This window comes from Pygocentrus nattereri, chromosome 8 (genome assembly GCF_015220715.1).
Source record: "Pygocentrus nattereri isolate fPygNat1 chromosome 8, fPygNat1.pri, whole genome shotgun sequence".
NCBI classification, from domain to species: Eukaryota; Metazoa; Chordata; class Actinopteri; order Characiformes; family Serrasalmidae; genus Pygocentrus; species Pygocentrus nattereri.
In genome coordinates this window covers 2,436,984-2,450,020 of record NC_051218.1, presented here as the reverse complement: position 1 = coordinate 2,450,020, position 13,037 = coordinate 2,436,984, and the positions used below count along the sequence as shown (strand labels likewise).

The following is a 13,037-nucleotide window of genomic DNA, read 5'->3' as shown; positions in this document are numbered from 1 at the left end:
AACATGCCAGGACTTGATGAAATCGTTTGACGGAGTAGCCGCACATTCACCTTGTCCGATTCCCGGTGTAATTTCAGCTGCTGTTTTTAGGAGTATGAATTCTACCTGCAGCTAATTCAGAATCGAACTATATCACCCTTCCGGTCTAGAGTGGACTCATCTGTTAACCACAGACGCCTTGATGCCCCGGATCCTTTTGGAATAATGCTCAGTGGTCGAAGGACACAGCGTTTGGGGACCTTGTGTCTAAAGCAAGTTGACATATCTGCTAAATAAACAACAGCACGGAGCACCATGCATGCCTGCATTCTAGGCTGGTCTTGTTTGGGTCCTGCTGGTCTGGCTCTGGTTCTGGTTTAGTGTTGATTCGTTTGTTTATCACGGCTGCAGGGCCAGCAGGTTTGGATGGGCCAGTGTGAGACACAGCGAAGCCTCTTCTCATGTTACTAATTAAATAACCCATTTCTACAGAGACAGTGCTGTTATTTTAGCGCATCAGACGCAAATTAATGATTAATTAATGATTTTTTTCAGGCCGTTTGGTTTCCATGGACACGGCGTGTTCTCTCCTACTGATGTGTCACTGTCTAAACAGGCCGGGCAGGAACGAAACCCAACTGTTCCATGTCCTCTTAGAAAAAGAAAAGAAAATTCTAATTTCAGAGTTTATATCATTAATAATAATATCAGTAATGATGACTAGACTACTTAGTGTGCTCATGCTTGATTGTCTCCCAAGACATTCATGTACTTTAAGGGGGTTATGTGCCGTGTTGTTTGGTGGGCGGAAACAGCGAGAGAGCAGCATGGCTAAGAGAGAGAGGGAGCGGCAGCCAGTCTGAGCAGAAAGTGGGAATTATTCTGACATGAGGTTCGTCTTTTGGCTATTTGTGTTGCGAATCCGAGTTTCACAGTGTTTTACCACTAGCCAGCTCGTTTCTTTAGCGCCGTATGGCTTCTAAGATAGCGCGGTTAGCGTTAGCAGCCGGAGCTAGCCGCCGTTTCTCTCCCCTCACTGTTTTTATTCTCCTGCTGATGTTCAGTTTTCTGGCTCTGTCCGATTTAAAGTGCAGTTTAAACCACGTCGTCTGCGATTTAAACAAGCGACAATAAACCTTCGCAGCTATTTCAGCTCTTAAAGGGCAGCTCCACCGGTTTTTTTGACCGTCTGCACGACGTTAATGCCCAGTACTGAGATGTAAACAAACCGGCCGAGTGGTTTGATGTGAGATGGCTCGTCGTAGGGAAGTTGGTTTTAAATCTAGAAGTAGCAGAAGTTTTCTTGCTCTACAACACCTTCACGGAACTCATCTCCCCGCCGTTAATGGATTTCTGAAGCCGTACAGTTTATCCCGGTAGTTATCACAGAGCAACGCCTTCGCCCTCAGCATCCATAACCGTTATAACCTGTGTAATAACTCTCTGTGTGGGCGCTTTCAGAGGCGTTAAGCTCTCTGGGTCCTGTCACCACCTCTGTGAACAGTTCTAACTCATTTAGCATTTCACACCAACCCCCTCTGAGTGACTGTGTTTAGATCTCAGCAGTTGACTTGAATTTTGAGAAATCGGTGGAGTTCCCCTTTAAAGGACACTAGAGTACTGGATTTCTAAGTACTAGAATTCGTAGAAGAGTAGAATAGATAAAGTCATTGTCTTCAAAATCACAGGGAAAATATATCTCATTATTATATCTCAATGCACTCAATTTAATATCACATTTGTTAGTTATTATTATAGTATAATAGATCTGAGCAGCTAACTTGTGAAGAAATTTTGAGAAATCGGTGGAGTTCCCCTTTAAAGGACACGAATACTGGATTTCTAAATACTAGAATTCATAGAAGAGTAGAAAAGATAAAGTCATTGGTTGGGTAGTGTAGTGGTTAACACCTCTGCCTTCTGCGCTGTAGACTGGGGTTCACTCCCTCAACTGGGTCAGCACCCTACACTATACCAGTGAGAGTCCTTGGGCAAGACTCCTAACACCACCTTCGCCTGCCTGTGTAAAATGATCAAATTGTAAGTTGCTCTGGTTAAGAGCGTCAGCCAAATGCAGTAAATGTAAATAAAGGTAAATGTAATTGTCTTCAAAATCGCTGGGAAGATAAGTTATATCTCAGTTTAATATAACATTCATTACTGATTGTAATAGTAATGTAGTCATATCATTTGATATGAACAGTATTTATAACTGTATTAAAAAATGATCTTAAGAGTCGGTTCAGAGAAGTAACAGCACCTTTTAGTGAACTTGCAAAGCTCTTCTGCTGCAATTTTGCATGGAAACTGCTCCAGTCAGTTTTGTATTTTGTGTAGTTGCATCATAAACTGTTGTTTTATCAATGTAAAGTAAACACTGAGCGAAATCTGAAAGTTTGCGATGTACTTTTACACCGATGCATCAATCAGAGACAAAATTAGAATTAGAATTAAATGCAGCCGTTCAGTGAAACACCCACATACATACACACTAGTGAATGCACACACTAGGGGGCAGTGAGCACACTTGCCCGGAGCGGTGGGCAGCCCTATCCACGGTGCCCGGGGAGCAGTTGGGGGTTCGGTGTCTGGCTCAAGGGCACTTCAGTCATGGACCGTCAGCCGAGGGGATTGAACCGGCGACCTTCCGGTCACAGGGCTGGTTCCCTAAACTCCAGCCCACGACTGCCCCCAGAAACACTGTTTCAACCAAACCCTCGCACGAGTGTGAATAATCAAGTTTCTTATTCTTTGCAGGAATATGGCAAATGATCTGCAGAAAAACTGGTACTCCATACTTGATGCTGCCCCTACTGATGGTTTACAAGAGCTGAAACAGAAGTACCAGAGACTGGTCCTTATGGTATGTCTACTGGTTTTGTTTAGTGATTGAACTTGTTTCACATACTGCATTTAATATTGTTCCCCGGAACAAGAAATTTCTGTCCATGTGGTTTGAATACAGCCCCTCTGAATCCTGGCTCAGTGACCGAAAGTTCGCTCCAGTTTGCTCCAGATTCGCTCCAAAGTTGTGCCCTCATTAGACAAGATTAGTGTTATTGTGGAAGAACGCTATTGGATATAAATGCTAGAATTCTTAGAAGAGTGGAATAGATAAAGTAATTGTCTTTAAAATCACTGGGAAGATAAGTTATGTCTTAATGCACTCAGTTTAATATAACATTCATTGGTGATTGTAATAGTAATGTAGTCATATCATTTGATATGAACAGTATTTATAATTGTATTGAAAAATGATCTTGAGAAATAACAGCACGTTTTAGTGAATTGACCTGACTTGCGAAGCTCAGTTTAGTATTTTGTGTAGTTGTGTTATATTCCATGCTGAATTATATTTTTATAATTATTTTAATGCACATTTAATGATTAATAAATCACTGGTATTTATACATTTCACTTATTAAAAATAAGAGCAAAAAATTGAATATGCAGTTTTGGTGATTCACTGGCTGGAATACTTTTAGGGTCCCTTGAGTGTGAAGTTCGTTACTGGCTTTCAACAGCAAAGAAGAACAAAACAGCAAAACGGCCACTTTATTAGGTACACAGTTAGGTGCTCAGTTGCTTGTTAACACAAATAGCTAATCAGCCAATCACACGGCCGCAGCTCACTGCATTCAGGCATGTAGAGGTGGTCAAGACAACTTGCTGAAGTGCAGACCGAGCATCAGAACGGGGAAGAAAGGGGATTTAAGGGGCTTTGAAAGAATTAAGGCAGTTCTGAAGGCAAAAGGGGGTCCAACCTTTTACTAGCAAGATGTACCTAATAAAGTGGCCGGTGAGTGTATACAACACTGTTTTTTTCTAACAGCGCTTAAAAGCCCCAGATGCTGTAGACACGATCTCCACCATCCCCTCTTATTATCTTTGTGTATTAATGTTGATGAAAACATTACAGTGATGGTGGTGAATACTGAGGAGACGGAGCTGAAGGTGTGTCTGTTTATTAGGAGGAATAATGTTCGGCTAAAGAGTTTGGGAAATGAAACTGAAACTGAGAGCTGCGACTCTGATAAACAGCACGAACCACTGACACAACATTATTAACTCTGAGTTTATCGGGCTTTAGTTTTATTTGACCTTTTTTACCTCAGTAACAGTAGCTAACCATAGATGCCTGGCGAACTAACTTGATTACTTTGATTGTGTTTACGTTTCAGCTGTGCATGTATGGTCGGTTGCTTTGACTTCGATCAAGTAGGTTAAGCTTACCTAACTTGAGATAAGATGTGGTAAGACAAGATAAGATTCCTAAGTTAAGATAAGATTTTCTTCTGTAGCACAATAGCTTGATAGCAGAAGGAATAAAAGACTTGGAATAACAATATTTGTTCTACTGAAGGGCGTAATATAACGCCGACCTGACGGCATTACCGTAAATTCACTGGACAAAATATGATCAGATTGATTGATAATTCCTTTCGCTTTCTGAGCCACTTGTTTCTCCCACAGGGAGCCCAGGTCTCTCTGTTGGACTCCAATTATCTTTGGAGATAATTAAATAAACGAGAAAGTTAACAGACTTTCAATAAAAGTCTGGTAGAAACTACACAACACTATGACAAACATGAAAAGAATTCAGCTTAGGCAATAAATGAGCTCTCTGTTGACCCTTCTTAACAACCAGCTCTGTATCCGCATCAAATTTAAATTGGGAATCGAATACTGTCCCTAAATACTTGTGTCCACAATTTGTAAGCCTGTAAACGGTGGAAAAGCAGCTCGTCTCACCTTTTCCTCCTCCGTCTGGCTCTAATAATGAAGCTGAGAGCTGATCAGAGTTAATGATCTTCTCAGCGAAGCTCGTTCTGCTCGTTAGTCTGTGCCGATGATGCAGTGATTCAGTCACGTGAGGTTACTGAGCAGGATGAACTCATGCGAGTCATTTCAGGACGCAGGTTCGTCACATTAATGACAGATTTGAATCTCTTACCTAAACGAGTCTGAACCACCGCGTCAGAGAGATCGGATTTGAGCAACGAGGCTTGTAACGTGAACGTAACCAAAAAGATATTCCCGACTGGAGATCTATCACTTCTCATGCAGGTGTTTGTTTTTGTCAGTTTTATCTCTACTTCAGCATATCCAAGTTTAGGAATAGGCAGTAAGGCAACCTGGCTTTAGCACAGGGGGTCTACACCTTCACGCCCCCGATACAAGAGACTTACTTTGCATTTGAGCAAGTCATGTCTCACTAGGACGGTCTGATATCAGCTCTGTAACACAGCAGGCTTAGGTGATACTGAACCAAGGCCGGTCTTTAGCATGATTCAATTGCACAGGACACCTGCACCCAATGGAAAATAAGTATAGCCTATAAACCTCACAGCGGATAAAGGGATAGCCCAGGGGTGCCCAGAGTCCAGCACAGCTTGGTGATTTCCCTGATCTAACATCTGGTCATTAACTGCTGAGTTGAATCAGGTGTTTGAACGGGGAAATCTCCAAACAATGCTGGACCCCAGCCCTCCATGATTAGCTCCCTGGAACAGCCTTTCAGCGACTATGTGCACTGATACATTTAAAGGGCAAGTCAACAGATTTTTCAAAATTTCTATATAATTAAATTGTTGAGAGTTAAGTGAGTGTAAGTAGTTTGATGTGAATTGGTGCACTGGAGTGAAACTTACTGAATTTTTTATTTATTTATTTTTTTATAGCTGTGATGACAGGAATAACGTCTACAGCGCAAATAGAGTCAATAATAACAATGTATGTTATTATCCAAAACAACCAGTGAACCAACAAGTGTCTTCTGAGCTTTTTTATGTAATGATGATGAGACAAAAAAGATCATGACTTCTATGGGTAGAATTCTGCCTTACAATATCCTGAATGCACCTCTCCGTCATGAATGTATATGAACAAAAATGTGTTTTGGGCTCAGAACTATTACACAGCTTTGTCTCAGACATCAGGCAGTGTGTTCATGTTCACATTACGTTTCATGTAATAACTGTGTGATGGAGCTTTCAGAGGCATTGAACTCCTCAGCCTGGTTCTGGGAGTCTTTCTTACATGAGAAGCTTCTTTGGAAAGGAGCATTTCTCATCAATCCACTCTGAATGAATCTGATAACAACTGATCTGAATTAAGTTACGCAGAATTAAAAAAAAAATCCCTGTTTAAATCCCCGACTGTTCATTTCATATTTAGCACAAACAGCTTCTATTCCACATAGTGGCTACATACTGTTCTGTTCCTTAACAAAATTTGATCTCATGGCATCAGGCTTCGCAGAGCTCAGGCATAATCCACACTTCTATAATCCCTGTAATCTTCCTTTGAGTTGGGCACTGGTTTCATATGTGAAAAATATGCAAATTACACTCACCAGCCACTTTATTAGGTTCTAGTGAAAGGTTGGACCCCCTTTTACCTTCAGAACCACCTTAATTCTTCATGACAGACTTTCAACAAGGTGTTGGAAACGTTCCTCAGAGATTCTGGTTGGTTATTTGAGTTCCTGTTGTCTTTCTATCATCTGGAACCAGTCTGCCCATTCTCCTCTGACCTCTCACATCAACAAGGCATTTTCGTCCACACAACTGACCGCTCACTGGATATTTCCTCTTTTTCGGACCGTTCTCTGTGAACCCTAGAGATGGTTGAGCGTGAAAATCCCAGCAGTTTCTGAAATACTCAGACCAGCCCGTCTGGCACCAACAACCACGCCACGTTCAAAGCCCCTTAAATCCCCTTTCTTCCCCGTTCTGATGCTCGGTCTGCACTTCAGCAAGTCGTCTTGACCACCTCTACAGGCCTAAATGCAGTGAGTTGCGGCCGTGTGATTGGCTGATCAGCTATTTGTGTTAACAAGCAACTGAACAAATATAATAAATAATAAAGCGGCCAGTGAGTGAATATATTGTACAATATGGGACTTCAACTGAAAGATCAGAGCATAACTTCTAGCTACTGTTTTGCTGTTTTGTTCTTCTTTGATGTTCAAAGCCAGTAACGAACTTCACACTCAAGGGACCCTAAGAGTATTCCAGCCAGTGAATCACCAAAACTGCATATTTAACTTTTTGCTCTTATTTTTAATAAGTAAAATGTATAAATACCAGTGATTTATTAATCATTAATTGTGCATTAAAATAATTATAAAAATATGATTCAGCGTGGAATATAACGCAACTACACAAAATACTAAACTGACTGGAGCAGTTTCCATGAAAAGATTGCAGCAGAAAAGCCTCGCAAGTCAGGCAAAACACCTAATAAAGTGGCCAGTAAGTGTATATTATAGACTATTAAAATACAATTATGATTTGAAAATTGCTTTCTGTCCAATTTCGATTTCAGCCTTTGCCTCTACACTTTGCACAAAACAGTCTGTGGCTTTGTTGTCAGTAAGACAACTGTCTTGCTGTCAAAGTAGGCGGTCCTTTGCTATGTTAAGCACCAGCATGCACTCTCTGATGATGGGCAGCAGCTCGACTTGCAAGAATAATATCTGAAGGTGTTGCATCTGGCCAGGCAAAACACAGTGAGGACAGTCAGATGGTTTGGGAAGTTAGTGCATGGCTGTTCATCAGATTCCTTTAAATTTTAAGGAAACCTCTCGTTTTTCCGGAAGATCTTTTGAGCCTAGGCTTGGCCCAGCATGTACACCAGAGCGATTGCCATGCTTCCATTTCCTCTCGTATCTCCTTAGAAGCTGCCCGACTCTTTCCTTTTTCTGCTGCCTCAGATGAGGCCAGCAGGTACTGAAGCATGACTGACAGCACGGCTGTTTCTGAGTAATTAAACGCGTTTTCATCATTTAACCTTCAGTGCTGTCTAAAGAGTAAGCCCTACAGCCCTGGATCAGGTTTGGCTGAACTTTTTGTTTTGTATTTTTGTTTTAATTTTTTTTATTCATCCTTCCCGGCGATTAACCGGGTGCGCATTCATTAACTACAGTGTATTCCCAAATTAGTCCGAATACACTTTACTGTCCTTTAGTAAACCAAGGGAAACTCGAAGTGCAGATAAATAAACAGCGCTATATTTGTATATAAGTATTAATATTTACATGTAACTGACGTACCTACCTGAACGTACACCAGAGTATACAGTCGTGTGCAAAAGTCTGGGCACCCCAGTCAGATTACATGTTGAATATCTAAGTGAAAATAAGTTAACACATCTACCATATAACACACTTCTGCACATTTTAATACACACTGTTTATTTGCTGAATGTAACATATTTTTTTCCAAATAAATAGATAAAAACAAATAAATAAAAGTGGTTTTAGTGGACTAAAATTAGCAGAAAAATACCATGTTTATGTTCGTTCCCTTTAAAGGATGTGCTAACTTCAGCACCAGCTGGTACATGTATGGGGCACTTGTATGAGACAGTTCCAGCAAAGCTGAAATTACAGGTCCCTGAATAGTACTGCTGCTTCTTTTAAGGCGGAACAGAGAATTCAAATAAAAAGCTTCTGAGTAAGCAGCCTACTTCAGCTTCGAAGAAAATCAGCTGTAATTCAACTCGTAGCACCGTTATTGTTCAGTTTTATGTTTAATAACAACAGTATATATAACAATATATAACAGTATTTCAGATCTTTTAAAAAGTGAATGGACTTCCTAGAACAATAAGCTGCTGTTAACCTGCAACGAGAAGTTTGCCTGAGCGTCTAAAATGGTTTTATTTGAAAATGTATGTCTTCCGTGATATGGTGTACGTCTTTGGCCCACTACTAATCCACACCCACCACTAATCTCAGGACTGGCTTGTAGATACATGTCCTTTTCACTGTTGTAGTGAGCCAGATTTTTTGTTTTGAGTCAACCCAGGGGGTTCACCCTTGCCCTGTATGAGGCCACAGTGTTAGAACAAGTTTTAAGTATAGTGCTGTCATTAGGAGGAATCCGTGCACTGTCAATGGATTTATCAGAGGAGTTATGGAATTGATGTTTTTGCTTATTGTATATAAGGTTATAATAACACCTGTAAAATATGGAAATCTGGTGGAAGCATTCATTTGCATCATTAAACGTCCTTGCATACATTTTTATATAAGCCGTTCAAAGAGATCTGGCCTGCTGCTCATGGCAATCTTGTGAAAACCTGATGGGATCATTAAACGGCGATCATGCAGGATTGAAGAGCAGTGATGGAAAGAAAGTTTACTACTTGCTGAGTCTTCTACATAACTCCATAAGTAATCTCAATACTGATATTCTCTTTAAAATATCAGGTAAAGGGGGTTTCCTCTAATAATTGAATACCCTTGCCCCTCCCAGTGAGGTTTAATCTGCTCAGTTTAATCTCAAACCCATTTCAATTACAGCAATCTCCAGCAAATCCATCAGGACGCCTGTGGAGCAATTAGAGGAGCGATTCTGAGGCGTTCGCTTCCGGTCCTCTGACTCGCACAACGAAGCAAAAGACTTACCAAAGTCTGCCTCAGCCCAAGGCATTGATGCTTTCCTTCGAGTCTGTGCAGGAGTCTTTATGCACAGGAAGATTCCTCAGCCAAGGGAGACTAGCTGAAGGCAGCCAGCTGTTTTGAACAGAACGGAGCAGAACATTTCTTGGAAGTTTGCTCCTGAGGTGCATTTTTAAGTTGTTAGTGGTGGATTTCGTTTAGCTTGATCTTCTACTATGATAACAGTGTTTCAATTTGGTGCTGCGCTCATCATCCAAGCATTTTTACATTTTTAAAAAAATGTTTAGTGTTTAAAAAAAAACAACACACTTTAACTCCAGTTTGACTGTTACGGGAATGGAGCTGAAGTCACGGAACAGCAAAAAAGGGTGAAGAAGTCAGCAGGAGAATGAGGGATAAAATATATATATATATGTATATAGCTGTTGTTGGAACAAAACCTTGTATCTCCAAAATGGTAACTTTACAGGAGAAAGAAAAAACCTACTGTAGTTTTAATGTAAGTCAATGGAACCAGACGTCTTTCCAAGTCATTTTGGGTTGTTTCTTTTGGTCCATTCATCATGAAATTTACACACAATGTAAAGGAGAGCAGGTCCTTTGAAATTATGTCAAAAACTGAGAAATGGAGGTTTTGTTCCGACAGCAGCGAGATATATAAAATATCGCTGCTAAATATATATATATATATATATATATATATATATATATATATATATATTTATATTTGCTACTATGAAACAGAAGTGCCTGAACATGAAAGCAGAGCTGGGTGATATGGCAGTAATGTAATATTATGATGCGTCTATATGTAGTACAGTATGGCACGTTTTTGACATCTCATAAATTGACCAGGCAAAGTACCGCATTTCAAAATACTACCACAAACTACAAATCCAATAATTGGTATTCATTTCACACACTATACTGCACTAAATCCAACTAAATCGGACTTATGCACTTCATAATCAAGCATGCAGTTGTGATGTATTTTTAAAGCCCTGTTAATATCCACAGTATGCTCAGAAAAGCATTTCGTGTCCTCTATCACGATAAATACCGTTATATTGCCCGGCCCTATTGCCAAGAATGCGTTGTTACGATGTAAAGGTTTAGAAGACTACAGGTCCTCATTAGTGCGTCCTCACCAATACTGTACCAGTTATGAGCTCCTCTGAAGAAGCAGCTTCTGTTACTTGGCCATCATGGCTTGTTTTCATCATCTAACCTTTAGTGCTATCTAAAAAGTAAGCCCTGCAGCCCTAGACCCGTTTTGCCCAAAGTATTTTATTTATTTGTTGTTTATTTATTTATTTATGCGTTTATTACCCATTATAGATGCTCAAATTAGTTATAACACACATTAATATTTGCGTGTAACTGACTTACCTACATGGATGTAAATGAGCTGCCCCACGTTGGCATCAGCCCCAGAGTCCACAGTGCTATGCAAAAGTTTGGGCACCCCTGGTCAAATGACATGTTGATTATCCAAGTGGAAATAAGGTAACACACCTCCTACCATAAACACACTTCTGCACATTTTAGGACATAGTTGCTGTTTATTTGGTCAATTTAACATATCGGGGGAAAAAATGAACCTAAAATGTGAGCAAAACATTTTTGTTTTCCAGTATGTTAAACTCAGCGAATAAAAACTGTGGACTACAGTTTGTTCCGTGTAGAGGACGTATTAATTTATATTAATCGGGCTGATCATGTTGGAACTTTGGCATATTGATGTATATTCATAATCGGTGGAAAGCACTGAATAAGTTTATATTCCACTGGAGTTCTTTAGGCCTGATCTGTGTATTTGTGTGCAGTGTGGGAGGGGCTGACATTAGGTGGCAGTAGTGTGATGCTGCTGGCCGTAGCAGTGGCCCCTGCTCCCTCGCTGTTGGGCCGGGGTACAGACGCTGCAGGCCCGCAGAGCTTGTGTGGGTGTGTCCCCCAGGCGGGCGCAGCCACCGCGAAAAACCCAGCGCTGCCTGATGTATGGCCAGAGCCAGTCGGCGCTCCAAATTGGCCAGCCCTTTATATTGTGTTTCTGCTCTCCAAGCTCCATTAGCCCCGGTAAATGAATATTTTACAACGCGTGCAAAGAGACAGCAATTAAAGCGTGTAACTCCAGAGAGGAAGCAGGGAGGGAGGGGTAGAAAGAGAGGGAGAGAGAGAGAGAGAGAGGGGGGCTTCAGCACAAACAGTGCCTCTCGCCCAAATTTTTGTATTTATCGAGAGCATCTTGACTGTGTCAAGGTGAGGAGCGACACTGAGGGGAAACGTGGGAAAACCACCACAGCGAGGCCATCGATGTGCTGCTGATCTGATATAAGCCAGTGTCTAACTGATTTAAGCTCTTAAATTCTGAGGGTCCACACACGGGGGACAACGCTTCCTCACTCTCATAACTCTGGAAGTTATACATTAGTTTCATAGCATTTACTGAATAATTTACGGCAGCTGCTAAATAATAAGTGTTAAGATTAATAACAGAATAATAAGCCTGCACTTTAAACTACATGAGTGAAATCTGTTTCTTTAAATTCATCATTCATAATGTATTCCAGCATTATTAGTACTTGAACTGACTTCTAATACGGCATATTTATTACTGCACTGATATTTTTTACAGTTTACTATTTAAAAGCTTTGAATCGGTGTTTTTATTAGTAATTTTGTTATATATGCAGAAACATATATGAAAATTCTTGGTGCTAGTATATTTTATAGCTTTCAAACAATTCATATATATATATATATATATATATATATATATATATATATATATACACACACACTATGTAATATATGTAAATTATACTATGTATAATTTATTTATTATATAATTTCCTTATATTTCATGACTGAATTTACTATAAGTTGATAATTACAGTTTATTATTAAAAAAATTTTACTGTCGTTCCCAAAATACCTCGAATATGAAATAAATCATTGGTTTGTGTTTTGATGTCTAGTTTAATTTAAGTCTACTCTGTATAAAATATTATTAAATAACAATTCTAAAATAATGTCAAACAAAAAAAAGATAAAAACAAAAACTGAAAAAAAAAGAATTAAAATTTACTCTCAGTTGGTAAGTATTGACATTAATACTTAGGTGAAAAACACAATACATAAAAAAAAGGAATGTGACCTCACAGTGATCAAATTCGCTCCCAGCGATTTGAAACGTTTCAGTACATCATGAAAGTTTAGATTTCACGACAGTTTGATGACAGTGCAGAATTCTTAAAAATATGCTGTATATAAATGTAACTGGAGGAAATATTTAAAAAATACTAAAAATGAAAGCTTTAGTGTTGCATTATATTTTGCTGATATGCAAATAAATGTAAAAAACAAAAAGTCAATTATTATTATTATTATCATTGGTCTGATATTGAAATTTTGACTTGCCATTGTGTGAGCCTCTGAAGGCCTATGATATAGAAGTATATAAAAGTAGTTGTTAGTGTAAATGCAATTTATCTTAAAATTAATTCATCAAAACAAAGCCGATTTTGAATGACGGTCAGTCGTGAGCTGTGTTAGGTTATTTACCTTGAATTGAGTATTGCTACAGTGGACGAGAGTGAGTTAGTTTTGCGTCGGTAAGGCACTTCCATACATCCATCCATCCATCCAT

The 13,037-nt window shown here is 39.6% G+C and overlaps 1 protein-coding gene across 1 annotated transcript in view; it reads left to right on the top strand.

The window, feature by feature from the left end:
- Positions 1-763: 763 nt before the first annotated feature.
- The window catches only part of dnajc24 (DnaJ (Hsp40) homolog, subfamily C, member 24), a 33,507-nt gene continuing 21,233 nt past the window's right edge, over positions 764-13,037 (top strand). Inside the window, exons 1-2 of the mRNA XM_017724002.2 lie at positions 764-871; positions 2,737-2,842. Of these exons, the coding sequence (XP_017579491.1) occupies positions 867-871; positions 2,737-2,842 (111 nt within the window). The 5' untranslated portion in view covers positions 764-866. The remainder of the gene's footprint in view (positions 872-2,736; positions 2,843-13,037) is intronic.